The sequence below is a fragment of the Scyliorhinus torazame genome, chromosome 6 (genome assembly GCF_047496885.1).
Source record: "Scyliorhinus torazame isolate Kashiwa2021f chromosome 6, sScyTor2.1, whole genome shotgun sequence".
NCBI classification, from domain to species: domain Eukaryota; kingdom Metazoa; phylum Chordata; class Chondrichthyes; order Carcharhiniformes; family Scyliorhinidae; genus Scyliorhinus; species Scyliorhinus torazame.
The window spans coordinates 96553128-96580818 of NC_092712.1; the positions used below are offsets into that span (position 1 = coordinate 96553128).

General features: G+C 48.8%; 1 protein-coding gene across 24 annotated transcripts in view; it reads right to left on the reverse strand.

Annotated features, from left to right (window-relative positions):
• Window positions 1-27691, reverse strand: part of mllt10 (MLLT10 histone lysine methyltransferase DOT1L cofactor) — a 498389-nt gene that overhangs the window by 28293 nt on the left and 442405 nt on the right. For all 24 annotated transcript variants that reach the window (XM_072508516.1, XM_072508507.1, XM_072508512.1 and 21 more), the window contains 2 exons: window positions 5121-5309; window positions 4913-5001 (listed from right to left, as the gene is read on the reverse strand). In XM_072508516.1, the coding sequence (XP_072364617.1) occupies window positions 4913-5001; window positions 5121-5309 (278 nt within the window). The remainder of the gene's footprint in view (window positions 1-4912; window positions 5002-5120; window positions 5310-27691) is intronic.

A 27691-nucleotide genomic window follows, 5' to 3' on the forward strand; every position in this document is an offset into this window, starting at 1 on the left:
TGCCCCTTAATTGAAAAAAAAAATGAATTGGGTACTCTAAATTGAAAAAAAAAGAGTCGAGTGGAAGTAGCTCATTGAGGTACTAGAGCGGTTTGGGCTGGGAACAGGGTTCAGCTCATGGGTGAAACTCATGTACAACGCCCCCATTCGAGCGTATGGACCAACACCACCAGCTCTGGATACTTCCAGCTGCACCGAGGCACACACAGGGATGCCTGTTGTCCCCACTCCTATTCGTCCTGGCCACTGAGCCGTTGACAATCACCCTCAGAGTGGCAGGAAACTGGAAGGGAATCTGAAGAGGAGACAGAGAGTATATAGTCTCACTCTGTGCAGATGATCTGCTCCTCAACATCTTGGACCCGTAAAGCAGCATGGAAATCAAGGAGCCCTTGAGAGTCTGGAGCCTGCTCGGGCTACAAGCTCAACCTGAGCAAGAGTGAAGTCTTCCCTGTGAACCCGAAAGAGGGAGAAGCAAAGCTTGGAGGGAGTAACATTCAAGCGGGCCCAACGCAAATTCCGCTCTCTGGGGATCCAGATTGCCCGAGACTGGACACGGATCCACAAATGGAACCCGACCAATCTGGAGGGGGAAGTAAAAAAAGACCTACGGAGGGTGCAGATGATAAAGATGAACGTGCAGCTCAGGCTTCTCTTCCTATTTAGATTCATACTGATCCACATCCCCAAGGCCTTCTCTAACTTGGTTGCCAAAATTGTCATGGCACTAGTTTTTTTGGGGGAGGGGGGAACCGAAGGAACTCCAAAAAGGTCCTACAGAGAAAAAGAAACATGAGGAGTCTCGCTCTTCCAAACCTACAATACTACGACTGGGCAGCCACAGCAGAAAGAGTGAGAGGATGGGTGAAAGAACCGGAAATGGAATTGGTGAGGATGGAGGAGAGCTCCTGCACAGGGAGGACACTCCAAGCCTCACCACAGCGGCACTCGCATCCCCGCCAGCCAAGCACTCAACAAGCCCAGTGGTGGCAGCCACACTCCGAACCTGGAATCAAATGAGATGGGACTTCGGCCTAACTGAAATGTCCATTATAGCCCCCATTTGCGGCAACCACAGGTTCGCGGCAACCACAGGTTCGCGCCATCCAGGATGGACGCCACCTTTAAAAGGTGGAGACAGGGTGGGGGAACACTGTCCTCTATACGGAGGACAGACTAGTGACGTTAGAGGAACTGACAGAAAAAATGCATCTACCCAACGGGAACGAGCTGCAACACCTACAGGTAAAGAACATCCTCCGCAAGGAGATGACAAGGGGTACACACACACACACACAAGACATTCAATGTTAGAGGAACTACTGGACGCAGGCAATCTAGGGGGGGGCGGGGGGGACTTCGGGGACCTGTACAGACAATTGCTAGAAGGGGCACGCTCTGCATTGGACGAGACACGGGAAAAATGGGAGGAAGAACTAGGGATTGAAATAGGGTAGGGACTCTGGAGCAAAGCACTGAACAGAGCCAACTCCATCTCCACTTGTGCAAGGCTAAGCATCATGCAACTGAAAGTGGTGCACAGAGCACACCTAACCAGAAACCCCGAATGAGGAGGTTCTTCTCGGAGGTGGAGAACAAGTGTGAATGGTGCCTAGGAGGCCCGGACAGCCACACCCACATGTGCTGGGCATGTCCCAGGCTTGTTGGGATTTGGACAAGTTTCTTCGAAGCAATACCTAAGGTTAAGACCACCATAATACTAGTACCAAAGAAGAACCAGGTAGCCTGCCTCAACGAACACAGACCAGTGGCCCTGATGTCTGTTACCATGAAATGCTTTGAGTGGCTATTCATGAGATGGATCAACGTCAGCCTCCCAGGCGGTGTTGATCCATTGCAGTTCGCCTATCACCGCAACTGGTCCACAGCTGATGCTATCTCTCTGGCTCTACAATCAACATTCGAACACCTCGACAACAAGGACACCTGCGTGAGACTGCTGTTCATAGACTACAGCTCCACCTTCAACACCATTATCCCGACAAGACTTATAACCAAACTCTGCAATCTTGGACTTGACCTTCCCTGTGCAGCTGGATCCTTGACTTCCTCACCAACAGACCGCAATTTGTCAGGATAGGCAACAGCATCTCCTCCACAATAGTCCTCAACACCGGGGCCCTGCAAGGATGTGTGCACGCCACTCCCCCACCCCCACCCTCTGTCTGCATCAATGGCTCCGAGGTGGAGATGGTCGTTAGCTTTAAGTTCCTTGGGGGGGGGTCACCAACACCAACAATCTGTCCTGGTCCACCCACGTTGATGCAACAGTCAAGAAAGCCCAATGTCTCTAATTCCCAAGGAAGCTAAAGAAATTTGGCATGTCTGCATCAACTCTCGCAAACCTCTACAGAAGTGCCATAGAGAGCATCCTGGTATGGCAACTGCTCGGCTCAGGATCGCAAGAAACTGCAAAGTTTGGTGAACTCAGATCAACGCATCATACAGGCTTGCCACGCTCCCATTGATTCTGTCTACATCTCCCGCTGCCTCAGGAAGGCAGACAGCATTATCAGAGACCCCTCCCATCCAGGCTTTGCCTTCTTCCAGACTCTTCCATCAGGCAGAAGATACAGAATCTGAAAACCCGCATATCGGAACAGCTTTTTCCCCACAGCTACTAGACTCCAACGACTCTCCCTCGGACTGATTTGCTCCCTATGAGAACACTATTCATGCTCTTGCTCATGTATTTGCTTTGTTTGGCACCTTGTTCCACACTGTACCCAATCATTGTTTGTCGATGTACCATTTGTCAATGTACGCTGTCCATTACTCCTTTTTTGTCTACTACATACGTAATGTGTACGATCCCTTGGCCGCAGAAAAGTGCTTTTCACTGTACTTCGATACATGTGACAATAAATTAAATCCAATCAAATCGAATGGGAGAGTGGAGCCGAGCCCTAAAGTGGCAGTCTTCGGTGTATCAGACCACTGGAGTTGGGAGGGTCCAGAGTACTGGAAAATGGCTAACCTCTGTTTAAGAAGGGAGGGAGGCAGAAGACAGGAATTATATGCCGCCAGGAAATTATAGGCTGGTTAGCCTGACTTCGGTCATTGTAAGATTTGAGAGTCCATTATTAAAGCTGAGATTGCTGAGGGCTTTGAAGTGCAGCATAAAAGAGGACTGAGTCACCAGGGCTTCATCAAGGGGAAGTCAGGTCTTACAAATCTGGTAGAATTCTTTGCGGAAGTGACAAAGAAGTTAGACAAAAGAGAGCCAGTGGACGTGATTTATTTAGATTTCCAGAAGGCCTTCGGCAAGGTGCCATACAGGAGACTGTTAAATAAGTTAAGAGCCCATGGTGTTAAGGGTAAGATCCTGGCATGGTTAGAGGATTGGTTGACTGGCAGAAGACAGAGAGTGGGGATAAAAGGGTCTTTTTCAGGATGGCAGCCGGTGACTAGTGGTGTGTCTCAGGGGTCGGTGTTGAGACCACAACTTTTCACAATATACATTAACAATCTGGAAGAAGGAACGGAGGGCACAGTTGCTAAGTTTGTAGATGATGTAAAGATATGCAGAGGGACAGGTAGTATTGAGGACGCAGGGGGGCTGCAGAAGGCCTCAAACAGGCTAGGAGAGTGAGCAAAGAAGTGGCAGATGCAGTACAATGTGGAAAAGTGTAAGGTTATGCACTAAAGAATGGAGGCATAGACTATTTTCTAAATCGGAAAAGGCTTCGGAAATCAGAAGCACAAAGGCACTTGAGAGTCCTAGTTCAGGATTCAAGGTTAACGCACAGGTTCAGTCGGCAGTTAGGAAGACAACTTCAATGTTAGCATTCATGTCAGGGGGGCTAGAATACAAGAGTAAGATGTACTTCTGAGGCTGTATAAGGCTCTGGTCAGACCGCATTTGGAGTATTGTGAGCAGTTTGGGGCACTGTATCTAAGGAAGGATGTGCTGGCCTTGGAAAGGGTCCAGAGGAGGTTCACAAGAATGATCCCTGGAATGAAGAGCTTGCCATACGAGGAGTGGTTGAGGACTCTGGGTCTGTACTCGTTTGAGTTTAGAAGGATGAGGCGGGGGATCTTATTAAAACTTACAGGACACTGCGAGGCCTAGATAGAGTGGATGTGGAGAGGATGTTTCCACTAGTAAAAAAAAACTATAACCAGAGGACACAATCTCAGACTAAAGGGTCAATTCTTTAAAACTGAGATGAGGAGGAATTTCTTCCGCCAGAGGATGGTGAATCTGTGGAACTCTTTGCCACAGAAGGCTGTGGAGGCCAAATCACTGAGTGTCTGAAGACAGAGATAGATTGGTTCTTGATTAACAAGGGGTTCAGGGGTTATAGGGAGAAGGCAGGAGAATGGGGATGAGAAATATATCAGCCATGATTGAATGGCGGAGCAGATTTGCTGGGCCGAATGGCCTAATTCTGCTCCTATGTCTCATGGTCTAAGGCAGAAGAGCTACTGAGTAAGTAGGTGCTGGTTTAGCACAGCTGGCTTGTAATGCAAAACAAGGCCAGCAGCGCGGGTTCAATTCCCGTACTGGCCTCACCGAACAGGCGCCGGAATGTGGCGACTAGGGGTTTTTCACAGTAACTTCATTGAAGCCTACTTGTGGCAATAAGTGATTATTATTATTAAGTCACTTGAGACAGCAGTCATGGCAGGTAAGGGTTGGTGTAAAAGGAATAGGAGAGTGTGCCTAGCTGTGAGTGTTTATTTGGGGAGGAAGAGGATTCCCCACAGTAGAGTTTGAAGACAAGGGCAATGGGACTCAAGTTGGGCATGAGAGGGTGAGGGAACAAAGACAATAAAATTATGATAAATTGCCGAGTCAAAGATTGAGACTTTGGAGTTAGCCTGGCCAGTATAATGAAAATGACATAAACAATTATCTCAAATACAAAGTAAAATAAATAAGGAACACCTGGATTGGAATTGCAAGTGTGCTTTCAGGCCGAAAACTGTTGCTCAGATGGGGACCTTTACTGCTGTGCAAGGAAGCTGCACTGTGGACTAGAAGAGAATACAATTAATTTTTAACACAACATAATATTTTTAATTGCAAACAATATCACCTGTCAGATTAATTTTAGCATCACATGCACAAGCATATGAAACAGAATGTCACTTACCAGTTTGCACTGTGAACGGATGTATTTGAGTTGTTGGACTGGTATTAGAACTCATGACAGGAAAGGGTACTGAAAGCTGAGCATTTAGTAGCTGGAGGCGCTCCTTCTTAGCTGTCAAATTCTTAATTTGCTCCTCCAGTTGCCGATTTTCAACTTGAAGTTGATGCAGTGATTTCAACATTCCCATAACTATTCAAACAAAAAATGAATTAAATAGTGTTGTTAACTCAAAGGCAAATTAATCGCACCAATAACACAGCACTAAAGAAACAATCAATGCAAAGAAATGGAAGGGCGCACGTTTTAATGAATGGAAGCACACCATAACTGGTAGGATTCCTAGTAAGTGGAGGAAAAAGACAGGGAAAGGTGCAGAAACCTAGAATTTCAAAGTTGGACGTGCAGGTATAGAACATAGAACGATACAGCGCAGTACAGGCCCTTCGGCCCACGATGTTGCACCGAAACAAAAGCCATCTAACCTACACTATGCCATTATCATCCATATGTTTATCCAATAAACTTTTAAATGCCCTCAATGTTGGCGAGTTCACTACTGTAGCAGGTAGGGCATTCCACGGCCTCACTACTCTTTGCGTAAAGAACCTACCTCTGACCTCTGTCCTATATCTATTACCCCTCAGTTTAAAGCTATGTCCCCTCGTGCCAGCCATTTCCATCCGCGGGAGAAGGCTCTCACTGTCCACCCTATCTAACCCCCTGATCATTTTGTATGCCTCTATGAAGTCTCCTCTTAACCTTCTTCTCTCCAACGAAAAGAACCTCAAGTCCATCAGCCTTTCCTCATAAGATTTTCCCTCCATACCAGGCAACATGCTGGTAAATCTCCTCTGCACCCGCTCCAAAGCCTCCACGTCCTTCCTATAATGCGGTGACCAGAACTGTACGCAATACTCCAAATGCGGCCGAACCAGAGTTCTGTACAGCTGCAACATGACCTCCCGACTCCGGAACTCAATCCCTCTACCAATAAAGGCCAACACTCCATAGGCCTTCTTCACAACCCTATCACCCTGGGTGGCAACTTTCAGGGATCTATGTACATGGACACCTAGATCCCTCTGCTCATCCACACTTTCAAGAACTTTACCATTAGCCAAATATTCCGCATTCCTGTTATTCCTTCCAAAGTGAATCACCTCACACTTCTCTACATTAAACTCCATTTGCCACCTCTCAGCCCAGCTCTGCAGCTTATCTATATCCCTCTGTAACCTGCTACATCCTTCCACACTATCGACAACACCACCGACTTTAGTATCGTCTGCAAATTTACTCACCCACCCTTCTGCACCTTCCTTTAGGTCATTGATAAAAATGACAAACAGCAACGGCCCCAGAACAGATCCTTGTGGTACTCCACTTGTAACTGAACTCCATTCTGAACATTTCCCATCAACCACCACCCTCTGTCTTCTTTCAGCTAGCCAATTTCTGATCCACATCTCTAAATCACCCTCAATCCCCAGCCTCTGTATTTTCTGCAATAGCCTACCGTGGGGAACCTTATCAAACGCTTTGCTGAAATCCATATACACCACATCAACTGCTCTACCCTCGTCTACCTGTTCAGTCACTTTCTCAAAGAACTCGATAAGGTTTGTGAGGCATGACCTACCCTTCACAAAGCCATGCTGACTATCCCTGATCATATTATTCCTATCTAGATGATTATAAATCTTGTCTCTTATAATCCCCTCCAAGACTTTACCCACTACAGACGTGAGGCTCACCGGTCTATAGTTGCCGGGGTTGTCTCTGCTCCCCTTTTTGAACAAAGGGACCACATTTGCTATCCTCCAGTCCTCTGGCACTATTCCTGTAGCCAATGATGACATAAAAATCAAAGCCAAAGGTCGAGCAATCTCTTCCCTGGCCTCCCAGAGAATCCTAGGATAAATCCCATCAGGACCCGGGGACTTATCTATTTTCAGCCTGTCCAGGATTGCCAACACCTCTTCCCTACGTACCTCAATGCCATCTATTCTATTAGCCTGGGTCTCAGCATTCTCCTCCACAACATTATCTTTTTCCTGAGTGAATACTGATGAAAAATATTCATTTAGTATCTCGCCTATCTCTTCAGGCTCCACACACAACTTCCCATCCCTGTCCTTGACTGGTCCTACTCTTTCCCTAGCCATTCGCTTATTCCTGACATACCTATAGAAAGCTTTTGGGTTTTCCTTGATCCTACCTGCCAAATACTTCTCATGTCCCCTCCTTGCTCGTCTTAGCTCTCTCTTTAGATCCTTCCTCGCTACCTTGTAACTATCCATCGCCCCAACTGAAACTTCACACCTCATCTTCACATAGGCCTCCTTCTTCCTCTTAACAAGAGATTCCACTTCTTTGGTAAACCACGGTTCCCTCGCTCGGCGCCTTCCTCTCTGCCTGACCGGTACATACTTATCAAGAACACGCAGTAGCTGATCCTTGAACAAGCTCCACTTATCCAGTGTGCCCAACACTTGCAGCCTACTTCTCCACCTTATCCCCCCCAAGTCACGTCTAATGGCATCATAATTGCCCTTCCCCCAGCTATAACTCTTGCCCTGCGGTGTATACTTATCCCTTTCCATCATTAACGTAAACGTCACCAAATTGTGGTCACTGTCCCCAAAGTGCTCTCCTACCTCCAAATTCAACACCTGGCCTGGTTCATTACCCAAAACCAAATCCTACGTGGCCTCGCCTCTTGTTGGCCTGTCAACATATTGTGTCAGGAAACCCTCCTGCACACACTGTACAAAAAACGACCCATCTAATGTACTCGAACTATATCTTTTCCAGTCAATATTTGGAAAGTTAGTCTCCCATAATAACTACCCTGTTACTTTCGCTCTTATCCAGGCTCATCCTCGCCATCCTTTCTTCTACATCCCTAGAACTATTTGGAGGCCTATAGAAGACTCCCAACAGGGTGACCTCTCCTTTCAATGAACAATGAATACAGCACAGGAACAGGACCTTCACCCCTCCAAGCCTGCGCCGATCATGTGTCCTATCTAGACCAACCGCCTGTATCCTTCTATACCCCGTCTGTTCATGTGCCTATCCAGATAAGTCTTCAAGGTCGCTAACTTCTCTGCTAACATATCACCCGCCCCAACAGCCCTGGACACACCCATACCCACTATCACAGCCTCAGAGGTAAGAGCTGCCTTCTTAAAAGTGAATCCGCGGAAAGTGACGGGCCCCGACGGAGTCCCTAGGCGAGCACTCAGAACCTGCGCAGACCAGCTGGCGAGTGTATTCGCAAATATCTGTCACCAACAATCTGTCCTGGTCAACTCACGTTGATGCAACAGTCAAGAAAGCCAACAACGTCTCTACTTCCTACGGAAGCTAAAGAAATTCGGCATGTCTGCATCGACTCTCGCAAACTTCTACCGATGTGTCATAGAGAGCATCCTATCCGACTGCATCACAGCCTGGTATGGCAACTGCACGGCCCAAGATCGCAAGAAACTGCAGAGTGTGGTGAACTCAGCCCAATGCCTCACACAAGCTTGCCACCCCCACTTTGATTCTGTTTACACCTCCCGCTGCCTCAGGAAGGCAGACAGTATTGTCAGAGACCCCTCCCACCCAGGCATTGCCTTCTTCCAGACCCTTCCATCGGGCAGAAGGTATAGAAGTCTGAAGACCCGCACATCCAGACACAGGAACAGCTTCTTCCCCACAGCTACGAGACTCCTCAACAACTCCTCCTCAGACTGATCTGTTCCCTGTAAGAACACTATTCACAACGCTCTGTGCTGCTCTTGCTCATGTATTTGCTTTGTTTGGCCCCTTGTTTCTCACTGTAACCAATCACTGTTTGTCAATATACCATTTGTCAATGTACTGTTGATTATTCATTTTGTCTACTATGTACGTACTGTGTACTTTCCCTCGGCTGCAGAAAAATACTTCTCACTGTACTTTGGTACATGTGACAATAAATCAAATCAAATCAACCTCAACCACCTCACTTAGCAGTGCATTCCAGGCCACCACCACCTCGTGTTAAAAAACTTTCCCCGCACATCTCCACTGAACCTTTCCCCCCTCACCTTGAAAGTGTGCCCTCTTGTAATTGTCATTTCCACCCTGGTAAAAAGCCTCCAACTGTTCATCCTATCTATACCCCTAATAATTTTATAAACTTCGATCAGGTCGCCCCTCAGCCTCCGTCCCTCCAGGGAGAACAATCCCAGTTTATTCAATCTCCCCTCATAGCTAATACCCTCCATACCAGGTAACATCCTGGTAAACCGTTTCTACACTCTCCCAAAGCCTCCACATCCTTCTGGTAGTGCAGTGACCAGAATTGGACACAGTATTCCAAATGTGGCCTAACCAACGTTCTATATAACTGTAGCATAATTTGAGCTTTTATAGTCAATATCCCATCCTATGAAGGCAAGCATGCCATATGCTTTCTTACCACCATTTCTATCTGTGCTGCCACTTAAGGATCTGCGGACCTGCAAGCCCAGAATTCTGTATCCCTATACCCCTGATGGTTATACTCCCACCTGAATTGGATCTACCAAAATGCATCACCTCGCTTTTGTCCGGGTTAAATTCCATATGCCATTTCTCTGCCCAGTTTTGCAGCTTATCTAGATCCTGTTATATTCGCTGACAATCTTCATCACTATCCGCAACTCCTGCAATCTTAGTATCATCCGCAAACCTGCTAATCAGACCCGCTATGTTTTCTTGCAAGTCACTTATATATATTAGAAAGAGCAGAGGTCCCAGTACTGATCCTTGCGGAATACCACTAGTTATAGACCTCCATTCGGATAAACCCCTTCCACTGCTGCCCTCTGTCTTCTATGGTCAAGCCAGTTTTGAATCCATCCAGCTAGTTCACCATCGACCCCATGTGATTTAATCTTTTGCACCAGCCTGCCATGAGGGACCTTATAAAATGCTTTACTAAAGTCCATGTAGACAACATCCACAGCCCTTCGCTCCTCAAAAAATTCAATTAAATTAGTGAGACATGACCTCCCTGGTACAAAACCATGCTGTCTGTCGCTAATAAGGCCATTCATTTCCAAATGTGCATAGATCCTATCTCGGAGAATCTTTTCCAACAATTTCACTATCACTGACGTCAGGCTCACTGGCCTATAATTATCCAGATTACCCTTGCAGCCCTTCTTGAATAACGGTACAGCATTGGTTATCCTCCAATCCTCTGGGATCTCACCTGTGGCCAACCAGGACACAAGGATTTCTGTTAGAGGCCCAGCGATTTGATCTCTTGTCTCCCTCAGTAATCTGGGATAGATGCCATCTGGCCCTGGGTATTTGTCTACCTTAATGCTTTTTAACACACCTAACATTTCTTCCCTCATAATAACAACCTGTTCTAAAGTGTTTACACATCCCTCTGAGACAGCACCAATCAATGTGTCTCTCTCCTTTGTGAATATCGATGCAAAATACTGATTAAGGACCTCACCTACTTCCTCTGGTTCTACACATAATTTCCCCCCTTTGTCCTTGAGTGGACCAACTTTCTCTAGCTACCCTGTTGTTCCTAATATACGTATAAAATGCCTTGGGATTCTTCTTAATCCCGTCTGCCAAGGACATTTTGTGACCCCCTTTTTGCCCTCCTAACTCCCTACTTGAGCTCTTTTCTATTTTCCTTCACTTTCCCAAGTACTTCATCTGTTTTTAGCTGCCTGTAACTCACGTATGCATCTTTTTTCTTTTTGACATGGTTCTGAATTTCTCTGGTCATCCATGGTTCCCAAATCCTGCCTTTCCTGTCCTTCCTTTTTACCGGCACATGCCTGTCCTGCACTCCCATCAACTGCTCCTTAAAAGACTCCCACATGCCAAATTGTGGATTTACCCTCAAACAGCCTCTCCCAAACATAGCCTCCAAATCCTGCTAATCTAGTTGTAGTCAGCCTTCCCGAATTTAGCACCTTAACCCGAGGACAACACTCATCCTTTTCCATGAGCATCCGAAAGCTTACGGAATTGTGGTCACTGTTTGCCACATTCTCCCACTGCAACTTTGATGACCTGGCCGGGCTCGTTCCTTAGTACTAGGTCCAATATAGCCCCATCTCTAGTCGGACTATCCACATATTGTTCCAAAAAACCTTCTTGGACACACTTAACAAATTCCTCACCATCCAGATCCCTAGCTCCAAAGGATTTCCAATCAATATGAGGAAAATTAAAGTCTCCCACTACAACAACCCTATTATTTCTACATACAATCTGCTTACATATCTGTTCTTTAACTTCCCGTGGACTGTTGGGAGGCCTGTAGTACACCCCCATCATAGTGACTGCCCCCTTCCTGTTTCTGAGTTCTACCCAGTGCCTCGTTACTTGATTCTTCCATGGTGTCCTCCCTCTGCACAGCTGTAATATGTTCTCGAACCAGTATTGCAACTCCCCCATCTCTTTTACCTTCCTCCCTGTCTCGCCTAAAACACCTATATCTTGGAATATTTAGCTTCCAGTCCTGTCTATTTTTTAACCAAGTCTCCGTTTCAGCAACCAGAACCAAATTCCACTCGTGAATCAAGGCTTGAAGTTCATCTATCTTACCTGTTATACTCCGTGCATTGAAGCAGATACACTCCAGACCTCCAGGCGCACTGAGTTCGACCTCTCCCAGCCTACCCTTCCTCTTAGCCGGCCTGGTACTATGCATCTCCAGTCTCCACACTTTGTATGCTTTGTACCTGCTCAGAGACATCCAGGACGGCAAACTACCATCCGGGAGTCCTTTTCGCGGCCACAGAAGCGCCTATCTGTGCCCCTGACTATTGAATCCCTTACCACTATTGCTTTTCTACGCTTAAGAGTCCTGGTTTTATGCAAGGAGCAGTGATTACAAAAGTAATGCTGCTGAATTTGTCTAAGACACTGATTAGGAGTCCACAGTGGGAGTTTTGTATAATTTTCTGGACATCACAGTATAGGGAAGGGTACAGTGTGCATAAATCAGAATTATTTAAGGAACTAATAAAAAGCAAGTTAGCAGGAAATTAAAAAAGCAAAATTGGAAGACACATTATACATTTTCATTTTTGGAGAAAATAAAATAAGTGAAACCTCCATTTTGGGTGACAGGATGAATAATCCTATCCTGTAGTTACAGAGAAAGGCTTCTTGGAAATTCAGACTCATTTAGCTGAACAGGTTAATGTTTGGGGTTCAGCAGATGTTCTTAAGATTGTCTAATGTTTAGAGAGAGTAAATAATGATAGATTGCTTCCACTGATTGATAAATTGGTAACAAAAGCATATAGACTTTATCTGAAGAGTCACGAGGGCAAAAATTAGTAGAAATATTTAACACTATTTTCACAGATTTATTCAAACATGAAATGCATAAGAAATGACTATTGAAGTAGAAACTCAAACATCTTTTAAAATAGAATTGGATGTATATTTGAAAAGGGAGAATAGAAAAAGGATGTGAGAAAAACAGGATAATTGGATTGCAATGAATTTGAAGATCCAGCACTAGCCTGGTGGAAAAAATGAAGTGTGTGTCCTGCAGCTTCTCGAATTCAATACAGAAACTGTGGGCTTACTTTAAATCCATTGGAATATTCATCCCGAAAATAGAAATTCTGCTTAAATTCTTTCTCCAAAACTGAATGCTATTTTACAGGGATTAGGATTCTTTCGATTTTACTTTATAATTTCTACAAACTTGCTCGTTCAAAAAATAATCAAATCCAGGTTAAAATAAGGGGAAGAAATTAACTAAACATTTATTGGGCAAAATCTGAAAATTTGTACACACTAGCTATTGAATTGTAAGCCTTTTTCTTTCATTTTGGTGACAGTGCCCTTTACAGGAATCTGCCTGCGGCAGAAGTTCTGCTAACTGAGAAATGCCAGCCAATCAATGGCCAGCAGCTCTGTTGAACAGTAGCGCCACTGGTACATGGAGAACGATTGCCTAAAGATGAAGACTGGAAACTAAGATTTGATTTTTTAAAAAACCAGACAGAAGATTGTAATCCGAGTTACTTTTTGTGAAGAATGGCTCCGCTGAAAGAAGTGTAAATTATCTGGGTATGATTACCCACTGATGTTCTCTTGAATCAGAAACTGAGGACCAATGGAAAAATGGATATCTGGACATGAGTTAAATCCTTACTCAAGAGAAAAACTAGATATGGCTTGGCATTATTGCTTCCTAACAAAAATAAATTCAGATGCAAAGCATTTTGTGAACTGGATGCCCATCAGATGGATACTGATAAAGCTTTAGATCTTTTATTAAACTTCATAGAATTTACAAGAAAGATAGTCTATTAGATGGGACTTTGATAGATTGTCTTTCTTTCCGCCCCTTTTTAAAAATAAATTTAGAGTACCCAATTAATTTTTTCCAATTAAGGGGCAATTTAGCACGTCCAATCCACCTACCTTGCCTATCTTTGTGTTGTAGGGGCGAAACTCATGCAAACACGGGGAGAATGTGCAAACTCCACAAGGAGTGACCCAGAGCCGGGTTCGAACCTGGGACCTCAGCGCCTTGAGACTGCAGGGCTAATCGCTGCGCCACCATGCTGCCCTCACTTTGATAGATTTTCAAAAATGGTCTTTCTATGGAAGAATATACCGGGGACTTTAACAGACCATGTAAAAGATTGGAGATTCCTTAATCAGTGCTTGCATTTAAATTACTGGGTTACCACAGAACCATAGAGTTCCTTCGGTACAGAAGGAGGCCATTCAGCCCATCGAGTCTGCACCAACCCACCTTGTGCCAATATATCACTCATGGATAAGCTCCTGGCCTTAACTGGCAATCGGTTCTCAGAAATAGACACCCTTTTGGATCAAATCACCCTTTTTGGATCAATCAACTCAGATTGCTGTATTAAAGAAAAATCCTGGGGAAGCAGTCATTTCCAGGAGCCTTTATGGTGTTACAAAGGATGGCAGACTCGATGATTGCTGCATTTCTAGATAGTTCAGCAGGTGAAAGTGCCAGAGGAATTACAAACAGCAGGATGAGGATAGAAAGCATTTTTAGCAGATCTGGCAGATGGTAGACAAATTAAATCACGGGCCTGAGGCCCCAGGTTCGAATTCAGTCCTGGGTCACTGTCTGTGTGGAGTTTGCACATTCTGCCTGTGCTTGCGTGGGTTTCACCCCCAAAACCCAAAGATGTGCAGGGTAGGTGGATTGACCACGGTAAATTGCCCCTTAATTGGAAAAAATGAATTGGGTACTCTAAATTTAACCTACCCTCCCCCCCCCAAAAAAATAAACAAATTAACTCCAGGAATGCCCAGGGAACAGTTAACAGGTACTTCAGACATGACTCAAAACATCATTGTGCAATGTATTGCTCAAAGCGGACAGCAAAGTTTTTGACACATGACACCGAGAATTCAGAAGTTGAAAGTGGTAGGTCTGAGGGAACTGAACTAGTCACAAGAAGCTTTAGTCCGTTAATGAGTGTAATAGTGTAGCCATCTGGGATGGCCACTTACAAAGGAAACATGGATACTTGCAAAGACTCAAGGGAAATATGGCCAATACAGGATTCAGGCAAACTCCGAAATGTATATTTGCTAACAGAGAATCAGGCAGTGCAGAAAGAGGCCATTCGGCCCATCTAGTCTGCACCGGCTCTTGGAAAGAGCACCCTACCCAACCACACACCTCCACCCTATCCCCATAACCCAGTAACCCCACCCAACACTAAGGGCAATTTTGGACACTAAGGGCAATTTAGCATGGCCAATCCACCTAACCTGCACATCTTTGGACTGTGGGAGGAAACCGGAGCACCCGGAGGAAACCCACGCGCACACGGGGAGAACGTGCAGTCTCCACACAGACAGTGACCCAAGCCGGGAATCGAACCTGGGACCCTGGAGCTGTGAAGCAATTGTGCTAATCACTATGCTACCGTTTGCTAGACCAAGGTGTAATTCGGCCCGTAGCCTCAACAATCAATGCCCCAATTTGGCCCGTAAGGAAACCAGACGGTTCATGGAGACTGACCATTGATTACAGCGAACTCAATAAAGGTACTTCATTAGCAGCCCCCACTGTTGCCACAAGTCCCGAGACAATGCTCAAGCAGGGACTACAGTCAAGATATTTTAGGGTACTGGACATTAGCAATGTCTTCTGGTCAATTCCATTAGAAAAGAATTGCCGATATAAATTCGCCTTCACTTTCCAAGGAAGCATTTTTTGTGGACATGCCTTCCGCAAGGTTTCCACAACTCCCCCTCCATTTTCCACCGACAATTGGAAAATGGATTATCCAAACTTTCCCGACCCGAATGCCTCATTCAGTATGTGGATGACTTGCTCCTACAAACTGATACCAAGGAAGAGCACATTTCGCTTCTTTCCGAATTATTAGATCTTCTACACTTAAGTGGATGTAAAGTCAACCCGAAAAAAGGCCCAAATCCTAAAAGAAAAGGTATTTTATTTAGACACAATCATCACGCACGGAAAAAGAGAATAGAGCATAAACGGATTGATTAGATTGTTAAATTGCCCGTGCCCCATAATGTCACGCACTACGGTCATTTTTCGGACTGGTTGGTTACTGTAGGAACCATATAGATGGCTTCGCCACCAAGGCAGCCCCACTTTCCGATTTCCTAAAAAGGAACGCCCCTTGGGAATGGCTTCCACAGCATACAGATGCCATTGATGCATTAAAACGCACCCTAGGTACAACCCCCGCTTTGCAGCTACCAGACCCACACTCCCCATACGCCATAGATGTAGCGACCACCGACCGAACCCTATCGGCCGTACTACTCCAAGAAAGGCACGATCGTTTAGGACCCATAGCCTATGCCTCACGAGTTTTGGACCCAGTGGAGCAAGGATTTTCAGCCTGCGAAAGGCACTTGCTCTCATTTTTTTGGGCTGTTCGGTACTTCGCATACATCACAGGCCTCAACCCCGTAACGATTTTAACCGAGCACACCCCAACGCAACTACTGTTAGATGGTAGATTAAAGGACGGTTCAGTTAGCCAGATTAGAGCAGCGCGCCGGACCCTACTCTTACAAGGAAGGGACATCACAATAAAAAGGACAAAGACATTTTTAGCAGATAATTTGCAGTATGAAGGAACCCCACATGAGTGTGAAATCATTGCAGCCAGGCACAACACAGGACCCTTTATTCCTAAATCGCTATCCACAAAAGCAGGCATCATACTGCAGAAAACCCAGCCCACGGATAAATCTTAAAAAATTTATGTAGATGGCTCCTCCACCATTGATAATGGAAAAAGGATTACAGGATGTGGTATATATGTGGAAGACGCGCATTAGAGGCGATATCACAAATTACCAGGACATTTAGGATCGCAGGCAGCCAAGTTAGCAGCCATCGCATACACAGTGCAGCACCCAGGTTCTTTCCCGACCCCCTCAGATACATATATTCGGACAGTTTATATGTCTGTAACAGTTTAATGGAATTCCTGCCCCTGTGGGAATCTAGAGGATTCATATCCGCCGACGGTAAACCCCTACCCTCAGCGCCATTACTGAAGCACATTCTTGAACAGCTAAAGACCGCAAATATGGCATAATAAAAGTCAGAAGCCATCATCGTTCCTCCCCACCCGTTAATGTAAAAGCAGTCGCCCTAGCAAAGGCAGGGTCACGACACAGTCACTTTTGGCAACACCCCCCGAGAGTGCCCCAGTACACGCAGTCTAGGTCTCACAGACGAATATCCAAGATTTAGCACAGGCCCAAAAGGCAGACGACACTCTTCAGCAAATTTTAAAACGGTAACTTCCCAGCCTCCTACGACAAATTCAAGGACACATTGATGGTACAGGACGGAATTGCATTAAAGAATGGAATTTATGTGGTCCCCACCCAGGACAGGAACCAGATTATTTGTCAATTTCATTACGGACACGGACATCAGGGGATAGAAACCACCATTGCCCACTTAAGACCTTTGTGCTGGTGGCCCGATTTAAAAGCAGACGTTACATTATGTTGAAAATTGTTTAATTTGCGCTCAAAATAATCCAGACAGATACTCCAGGAAAGGTCAGTTAAGACACACCCACCCTGTTAATGGCCCATGGACGAAATTACAGCTAGATTATATTGGTTCCCTCCTCCCCTGCAGAAATGGTTTTAAATATATGTGTTGGTGGTGATCGGCACCTTCACAAAATGGGTGGAAGCATTTCCCTCCAGGACAAACATGGCTAAGGCAACAGCCAAGATTTTAACACTGCAAATATTTACACGCTGGGGACTCCCCCGCAGCATTGAATCGGACCAAGGTTCGCATTTTACAGGGAGAGTGATGCAGAACGTTTTGACGATTTTTGGAATAAAACAAAAATTCCATATTGCCTATCACCCACAATCCAGTGGCATTGTGGAACATATGAACAGAACCCTAAAAACGACGATCAGGAAAATGGTGCAACAACACACTACATGGGATACAGTTCTCCCATTTGCACTTATGCTTATTAGGAACACGGTATCAAGTTCCACAGGTTTCACCCCCCACACCCTTATGACCGGATGACCCATGAAAGGAACTGAATATTTATTAGGACTTGATTTGGCCAGCCCCACAGTCACCGCCCTCACCCACGAAAAAGCAGTCCAACGGGTAATGGAAAATGTTAAGGCAGTCCAGCTCGCTACAGCTGTCCGACTAGGCGCTGGAAAAAAGCAGAGTAAGGCCTGCTTTGATAAAACAGTATACCCCATAGAGTATACAGTCGGTCAGCAGGTGATGATTTCCCTATATAACCCCAGTTCATGCCTCTCCCCTAAATTTGCAGGACCCTACTCGATTTCAGATAAAGTAAGCCCCATGGTATATAAAATAACGTATCCTAATGGAAAGTCAGGATGGTTTCATATCAACCAACTTAAGGTTTATGGAACCCAGTGTAGCCACTCACACCACGTCTCCCTGGTAATAGCAGACGATTACACCCCACCCACTGACAACCTAGCCCGCTCCTCCCCCAGCCAGGACAGCATGTCCACAGACCCGACCTTATCTCCACCCCCAGGAATGACTTTCCACTTTAAACTTGATTCGGACACTAGCGACAGCGCTCCAGGCTTACTTGAAATCAACGACCAATGACACAACCGCTCAGGCCCCAGTCGCTCCAGCCCCAGGAACCCCGACCAAGATATGTTTGGCCCCTCATGCCCCCTTTCATTGCCACAGCCAGAGCCACCTCCACCACCCGACGATGGAAATTTGCCCTTTGCAGCTATTGCCCCTTCTGACCAAAGAATTCCCCATTGACACTGTGATAACTCTTGTCGATTGGTACAGAACGATGACTTGGATCCCATGACGGCCCACGCGGCCATGGCACGAAAACGACAGACACGAGTTTGGCAACCGGGAGATGGTGATGACTCGAGTCGGACTCCTGTTATGGTAACCCCTTTATGACACTTTTTGATACGGAACCCTGAGGTGCCCAGTTGATGAGAAAAAGGAACCGATTGAGATTTACGGGGTCCTATTTTCTGATGGAGCCTGCACGCCTTTATTTCTCGAATTTCTTGATACACTTTAGCCTCCTTCCACATTAGCAAGATCCTTCACCGGGCTACTAGGGACGCAAAGACCAGAATGCCGGCCTCTTTCACCTCCTGCACTCCCGGCTCATCCACTACTCCAAATAGTGCTAGCCCCGGACTTTCACCACCTTAGATACTGTTCCCGCAACTCGCCTCCAGAACCCCTCCAGTGCCGGACATGACCAAAACATATGGACATGGTTCGCCGGACTTCCTGAGCACCTCCCACATCTGTCCTCCACCCCAAAGAACCTACTCAGCCTCACCCCCGTCATATGCGCTCTATGAACCACCTTAAATTGTATCAGGCTAAGCCTGGCACATGAGGAAGAGGAATTAACCCTACTTAGGGCATCAGCCCATAGCCCCTCCTCAATCTCCTCCCCCAACTCCTCCTCCCATTTACCCTTCAGCTCTTCTACCAAAGCCTCCCCCCTCTTCTTTCATCTCCTGGTATATCGCCGACACCTTGCCCTCCCCGACCCATACGCCCGAGATCACCCTATCTTGAATCCCCTGTGCCGGGAGTAGTGGAAATTCCCTCACCTGCCACCTCACAATCGCCCTCACTTGCATGTACCTGAAAGCCTTTCCCGGGGGTAGCCCAAACTTCTCCTCCAGCGCCGCTAAGCTCGCAAACGTCCCGTCAATGAACAGGTCCCCCATTCTTCTAATCCCAGCCCGATGCCAGCTCTGAAATCCCCCGTCCATCCTTCCTGGGACAAACCGATGGTTGTCTCTGATCGGGGACCACACCGAGGCTCCCGTCGCACCCCTGTGCCGTCTCCACTGCCCCCAGATCTTTAGCGTTGCCGCCACCACCGGGCTCGTGGTATACCTTGTCGGCGAGAGCGACAGCGGTGCCGTCACCAGCGCCCCCAGGCTCGTTCCTTTGCAGGACGCCATCTCCAACCTCTTCCACGCCGCCCCCTCTCCCTCCATCACCCACTTACGGATCATTGTCACGTTGGCTGCCCAATAATAACCACCCAGGTTCGGCAATGCCAACCCTCCTCTATCTCTGCTACGCTCCAAGAACCCCCTCTTTACCCGCGGGGTCTTGCTCGCCCACACAAATCCCGTAATGCTCCTGCTTACCCTCTTAAAAAAGGCCTTAGTGATCACAATTGGGAGGCATTGGAATACAAAAATAAATCTCGGGAGGACCACCATTTTAACCGACTGTACCCTACCCGCCAGCGAGAGTGGCAACATGTCCCACCTTTTAAAATCCTCCTCCATCTGTTCCACCAACCGCATCAAATTAAGTTTATGCAGTGCCCCCCAGCTCCTAGCTACCTGAATCCCCAAGTATCAAAAGCTCCTCTCCGCCCTCCTCAACGGTAGGTCATCAATCCCTCTTCCCTGGTCCCCCGGATGGATCACAAAGAGCTCACTCTTTCCCACATTGAGCTTATAGCCAAAAAGTCTCCAAACTCCCGTAGGATCTGCATTACCTCAACCATCCCCTCCACTGGATCCGTCACATACAGCAACAGGTCGTCTGCGTTCAGCGACACTCGATGTTCCTCTCCCCCTCGAACCACCCCCTTCCATTTCCCCGACTCCCTTAACGCCATGGCCAAAGGTTCAATTGCTAATGCGAACAGCAGAGGGGACAGGGGGCACCCCTGCCTCGTCCCTCGATACAGCCGGAAATACTCCGGCCTCCGCCGGTTCGTGACCACACTCGCCACCGGGGCTTTATACAGCAGCTTAACCCAACTGATAAACCCTCCCCCGAACCACCTCAACACTTCCCAGAGATACTCCCACTCTACCCGATCGAAGGCCTTCTCCACGTCCATGGCTGTCACGATCTCCGCTTCTCCCTCCACCGATGGCATCATTATCACATTTAGGAGCATCCGCACATTAGTATTTAACTGCCTACCCTTTACGAATCCCGTCTGCTCCTCGTGAATCACCCCCGGGACACAGTCCTCGATCCTCATGGCCAACATTTTTGCCAGCAACTTAGCATCTACATTAAGAAGCGAGATCGGTCTGTATGACCCACATTGCAGTGGGTCCTTATCCTGCTTCAAGATCAAAGAGATCATCGCCTCCGACATTGTCGGGGGCAGGGTCCCCCCCTCCCTTGATTCATTGAAGGTCCTTACCAGCAACGGGGCTAACAGGTCTACATACTTCCCGTAGAACTCCAGCGGGAACCCATCTGGCCCCCGGGCCGTCCCTGCCTGCATGCACCCCAGTCCATTAACCAGCTCCTCCACCCCATCTATCCGGGAGTAGGCCTTATGTACATGGGAGAAAAAAGAAAATTCTCTGGCCAAAGGCCTGGCAAATCTCCACGGATCTATTCCCCCCATCTGATCCATAAACCCCCTAAGCACCTTGGCCGCAGCCGGCCTCCTCCCCGTTCTAGATCTGGAACGATCTAATGCTGGGTCCAGCACCGTGTTAAAATCCCCACCCATTATCAAACTCCCTACCTCCAGGTCCGGAATACGCCCCAACATCCGTTTCATGAATCCAGCATCGTCCCAGTTTGGGGCATATACATTCACCAGTACCACCTCCGTCTCCTGCAACCTACCGCTCACCATCACGTATTGGCCTCCCTTGTCCGCTACTATGTTCTTGGCCTCAAACGACACCCGCTTTCCCACCAGTATCGCCACCCCTCTATTCTTCGCATCCAGCCCCGAATGGAACACCTGTCCCACCCATCCCTTCCTTAACCTGACCTGATCTGCCACCTTCAGATGTGTCTCCTGAAGCATGGCCACGTCTGGCTTCAGTCCCTTTAGGTGCGCGAACACTCTGGCCCTCTTAACCGGCCCATTCAGGCCTCTCACATTCCACGTGATCAGCCGGATTGGGGGGTTCCCCCCCGCCCCCACACACCCCCACCAACCCCTGCCGACTAGCCATCTCCGATCTTAGGCCAGTCCCGTGCTCGCGCCTCCAGCACCCTCCAGTCCCCCAGGCGGGGAACCCCCGCCCCGACCACCTCTTCCATTTTCAGTTCCCCCTCGGACAGTGCAGCAGCAACCCTAGCATCCCCCCCCCCCCCCACCAGATCCACATCTACCACTTTTGCTCCCCCCATATTACTTCTGTGAGTCAGGTGACTTCTGCTGACCACGGCTTTCCCCGCCTTCCCGTTGATCTCCCCGTGTGGGAGTCTCTCCTCCTCCTTACCTTCCTCCATCCCCACCCCCCCTTTTGGCGCGGAAAAAAGCCCGCGCTTTCCTGAACCAGCTCCGCCCCCTGTGGCGCAGCTCCTGTTGCGGCCATCACCCCAGTTCCCTCATCCCGGAGTCTCACCTCCCTCCAGCACCGACGCCCACATTCTCCATCATCATCATTTTGTCTACAGAAAAAAGAGGAAATTTTAGGAACTTTAACCAGAACTCTACCACATCCCCATCCATCATCCCACCCACAAAATATTCTTTACCCATATTTACAACCCCATATACAACCACATCCCCTCAGTTCGAGTCCAGTTTTTCCGTCTGTATAAAGGTCCAAGCCTCTTCTGGCGTTTACAAATAATGGTGTCTGTCCTGATAAGTGACCCACAGTCGCGCAGGCTGCAGCATGCCGAACCGGACTCTTTTTCTATGCAGCACCGCCTTGGCACGGTTGAAGCCAACTCTCCTCTTTGCCACCTCCGCGCTCCAATCCTGGTATACTCGGATCACCGCGTTCTCCCATCTGCTGCTCCGCACCTTCTTGGCCCATCTCAGCACACTTTCTTTGTCTGTGAAGCGATGGAACCTTGCCACTATCGCCCTTGGCGGCTCATCTGCCTTGGGTCTCCTCACCAGGACCCGGTGAGCCCCTTCCAGCTCCAGGGAGGTCGGAGAGGCCTCCGCACCCATCAGCGAATGGAGCATCGTACTCACGTACGCCCCGGCATCAGCTCCCTCCACTCCTTCGGGAAGACCCAGAATCCGAAGGTTCTTCCTCCTCGACCTGTTCTCCAGGACCTCAATTCTCTCGGCTCACCTCCTGTGCACCGCCTCGTGCGCCTCCATTTTTACCGCCAGGCCCAGGATCTCGTCCTCGTTGGTATTCACTTTATCATTCACCTCACGAAGCTCCACGCCCTGGGTCTTCTGGGTCTCCTTCAGCCCCTCGATCGCCAGCAGCATCGGCGCCAGCACCTCCTTTTTCAGCTCCTCCACACATCTCTTGAGGAACTCCTGCTGGTCTGGCCCCCACGCTGCTTGCACTCCGCCCTCCGCCATCTTGCCTTCTTCCCCTCGTTTTGGTCTCTGCTCCAGGGCCTCTTTCCTCATCGTTCCACCGCTGATCCCTGCCATATATTGTAGGGGGGGGACCTCACTGCACCTTCCCACACGGGATTAATCCAAAGAAATCTTCCTCTGGAGAGCCCGAAAGTCCGTTGTCGCGGGAGCTGCCGAAACGCGTGGCTTAGCGCCGCATCGCCGCAACCGTAAGTGTTAGTGTTTTTATGTTGTATGTGTGAGTTAATCTTGTGTGTAAATAAACCATTGTTGAACTTGAACTAACTGACTGGTTGTTGGGTCTTTGATCAATATCCGGTTGAACCTTGTGATGGTATCATCTGATACCTGGCGACTCTGAAAAGCAATATCAATCAATATGAATAGGGGCAATCTTATTGGCATCTCCGGCGCCAATTGGCAACAATAGTCATGGATTCATTTAATTGTGCTATGTGTCATGATTCTTGGCCAGACCCCAAAGTTGGTGGTAAGATTCGGTCAGGGACCAATAATGTTTTGTTTATATTACGCCCAGTGGGTCCCCCAGTACGCAGACAAGGCCCGCCTGCTAATACAGTCCACTACCTTCCCCCTGTCGACAGAGGCTCGCCAGGCCTTCAGCCGCATCAAAGCAGATATCGCAAAGGCCACGATGCGCGCCATCGATGAGTCCCTCCCCCTTCCAGGTCGAGAGCGACGCATCCGACGTAGCTCTGGCGGCCACCCTTAACCAAGCGGGCAGACCCGTGGCCTTTTTCTCCCGGACCCTCCACGCCTCAGAAATCCGTCACTCCTCAGTGGAAAAGGAAGCCCAAGCTATAGTGGAAGCTGTGCGACATTGGAGGCATTACCTGGCCGGCAGGAGATTCACTCTCCTCACCGACCAACGGTCGGTAGCCTTCATGTTCGATAATGCACAGCGGGGCAAAATTAAGAATGACAAGATCCTAAGGTGGAGGATCGAGCTCGCCACCTTCAACTATGAGATCTTGTATCGTCCCGGAAAGCTGAACGAGCCGTCCGATGCCCTATCCCGCGGCACATGTGCCAACGCACAAATAGACCGCCTCCAAGCCCTCCACGAGGACCTCTGCCACCCGGGGGTCACTCGATTCTACCATTTCGTAAAGTCCCACAACCTCCCCTACTCTGTGGAGGAGGTCCGTACAGTCACCAGGAACTGCCACATCTGCGCAGAGTGCAAACCGCACTTTTTCAGGCTGGATAGAGCGCACCTGATCAAGGCTTCCCGCCCCTTTGAACGCCTCAGTTTGGATTTCAAAGGGCCCCTCCCCTCCACCGCATACTTCCTGAACGTGGTGGACGAGTACTCTCGTCACCCCTTCGCCATCCCCTGCCCCGACATGACAGCGGCCACAGTCATTAAAGCCCTTGGCACCATATTCACACTGTTCAGTTGCCCCGCGTATATCCATCGCGACAGTGGGTCCTCCTTCATGAGTGACGAGCTGTGCCAGTTCCTGCTCAGCAAGGGCATAGCCTCGAGCAGGATGACCAGCTACAACCCCCGGGGGAACGGGCAAGTAGAGAGGGAGAACAGCACGGTCTGGAAGACCGTCTTACTGGCCCTACGGTCCAGGGATCTCCCAGTTTCCCAGTGGCAGGAGGTCCTCCCGGACGCTCTCTACTCCATCCGGTCACTGCTGTGTACCACCACTAACCAAACGCCTCATGAGCGCCTCCTTGTCTTCCCCAGGAAGTCCTCCTCCGGAACGTCGCTGCCGACCTGGCTGGCGGCCCCAGGACCCATCTTGCTCCGGAAACATGTGCGGGCGCACAAATCGGACCCGTTGGTCGAGAGGGTTCACCTTCTCCACGCGAACCCGCAGTACGCCTACGTGGCGTACCCCGACGGCCGACAGGACACGGTCTCCCTGTGGGACCTGGCGCCCGCCGGAAACACACACACCCCCGACACCGATCATCCCCTCCCTGCCACCGGCGCACCCCGCAACCGCCCCCTTCCCGGGGTGATCAATCCTCCTCCCGTGCCCGCCCAGGAGTAAAACAAGAACAAACAGCAAAATGCTCCCGGAGACGACAACGCGCGAGCAAGCACCTGCACCACCACCAGGGCTGAGGCGATCGACGAGGAAGACCAGACCGCCCGCTCGACTCGGGGAATCCGCGTGACACCAAGAATGTTGTTGTAACAAAAAAAATAAATTTTTTTGCTCATATTGTAAATAGTTCTCACAAACTTGTACATAGCCCAGTGTAGGGCTAAAGCTGTAGTAACACTGTCCAAAAGTTGTTCCAGGGCCAGCCTTGTAAACCCCTACCACCATGCGAACCACCACCCCGCCGAGTTCCTTTTTAACAAGGGGTGAATGTGGTGGTATGTATTAGGGGTCATGTGGGACCTGTGAAGCCGAGATGCTATTGGCTGACAGATCCCGGGTCCTGGTTGGATCTGCCGACTTCTGGCTCCGCCCTGAAGGCGGAGTATAAGAACCCGAGCTTCTCCCCGCAGCTTCATTCTGTTGCTGAGCTGCTGGGGACAAGCATCGCTTAATAAAGCCTGGATCGACTTCATCACTTCTCGTCTCTCGTAAGTCATTGTGCGCTACACAGGGGTCGCAGATTCGGGAGACCGAAGGAATGATCTCGGACCACAGCAATCGTGTGGTGGCTCTGCAGGCGGAGGTGGGGCTCAGAGAAGTCCTTTGGAAAACGTTGAGGACAAAGGTGGAGGAGCAGGAGAATACCTCGAGAAGGCAGAACCTGTGAATAGTGGGACTGCATGAAGGAGTGGAAGGTGCAAGTGCACAAGGTAAGTCACGAAGATGCTGGTGGGGCTGGTGGCAGAAGGGGTGCTCAAAAGGCCCATGAAGTAGACCGAGTGCACAGATCCCACGCCCCCTCCTGTTTTATGGGACTGTTTGTGTTTAGCATTTATGTGTTTGCTTTTGGGAGAGGCAGCCTGGAGTTCAGGAGGAGTCTTTGTTTGGGTGGGGGAGGGTACGATCAGCAAGGAACCGTCTTCCATGAGCTGAGGAGTGGGGGGAGGGGGATGTAATTGAAGGTGCTTTGGGCAGCAGCTACCATGCTAGCAAGTAATGCTCGTGAACGGAAGTGAAGTGGTGGAGGAGAAGGCCGCGACGTGGCAGGAGGTGAGAGATGATATGGACAGGGGCAAAGAAGGGGGCCATCTGAGATGGGCTAGGTATACGCTGGAATTAAGGGGGCTGGAGTTAAGTGGGGAGGATGATGGATGGTAAAGGGGATTGGAGGTGTAAGCCACAGGTAAGGCTGGTAACTGGGACTGAATGGGCCTGTTAAAAAGTCACGGGTGTTCGTGCACCTCAGTAGCTTGAAAGCAGGGTTGGTCTTTCTGCAGGAGATGCACCTCCGCATGAAGGACCAGGTTAGGTTAAGGAAGGGGGGGGTCGGGCACGTTTTACACTCGGGGTTTGATTCGAAATCGTGGGGCATGGCGTTTTAATGAGCAAAAAATGGGATTTGTGTGTGCAAGGGAGGTGAGGGATCCAGGTGGGATATATATGATTGAGTGGGGTATTGGAAGTGGCTCCGGTGGTGTTGGTAAGTGTGTATGCCCCAAAGTGGGACAATATGGATTTTATGAGGGGGTTGCTGGCAGCGATCCTATATTTGGCCACGCACCAGTTGATCATGGGAAGAGATTTTAATTGTGTCCTAGAGTTGATAGGTTGAGCTCAGGTCGATAGGTAGGGTACGAATGGCGAGGGAGCTGGGTGGGTTTATGGAGAGCATGGGCATGGTGGATCCATGGTGCTTTCAGAACCCAGGGGGAAGGGAGTATTCCTTCTTTTCACACGTCTATAAGGTATATTCGAGGATTGATTATTTTGTAGTGAGCCATGAGATTTTGGTTGGTGTGGAGAGGGCAGAGTATACAGGGATAGTTATCTCGGACCATGCGCCCCACTGGCTGGAGATTCGTTTTAGATCGGGATGAGAGCAGAGGCCGGGTGGAGGTTTGACGGGGGATGGTTGGCGGATGGAGGTTTTTGTGTTAATATAGGGGGGGATGCCATTGGTAGGTTCAGGTATTTGGAGATTCAGGTCACAAGGGAATGGATAGGGCTCCAGAACTTAACAAAGCTGGTGGAGGAGGTCATGGGGGATCTTAGGAGGTTGGATACACTGCAGTTGACGTTGATGGGTGGGTCCAAGTGGTGAAAATGAATATTCTGCTGAGCTTCTTGTTTATTTTATGGTTCTTGCGATCTTTATACCAAAGGCCGATTTTCAGAAATTGGGCACGGTTATTTCGGGCTTTGTGTGGGCGGGAAAGGGACCCAGAGTCAGAGGTCCCTGCTATAGAGTCTGAGGCAGCATTGGGTGTGGTGGGGGGGGTGGGATTGGCGTTGCCGAACATGCCGGAGAATGTGGATAAGGTGCGGCGGTGGTGGGAAGGAGAAGGGGTAGAGTGGGTTAGGATGGAGGGGGAATCTTGTAAGGGGTCCAGTTTGAGGGCTATGATGACGGCAGCATTGCCAATGGCCCCAAGTAGGTATTCAGGGAGCCTGGTGGTGCAGTCCACAGTGAAGATATGGAATCGGTTGGGGAGGTATTTTAGGGTGGAAGGGATGTCGGTGCTAACGCCACTGTGCAAGAATCGTGGGTTTAAGCCAGGGGGATAGATAGAACATACAGTGCAGAAGGAAGCCGTTCAGCCCATCGACCCACTTAAGCCCTCACTTCTACCCTATCCCTGTAACTCAATAACCCCTCCTAAAC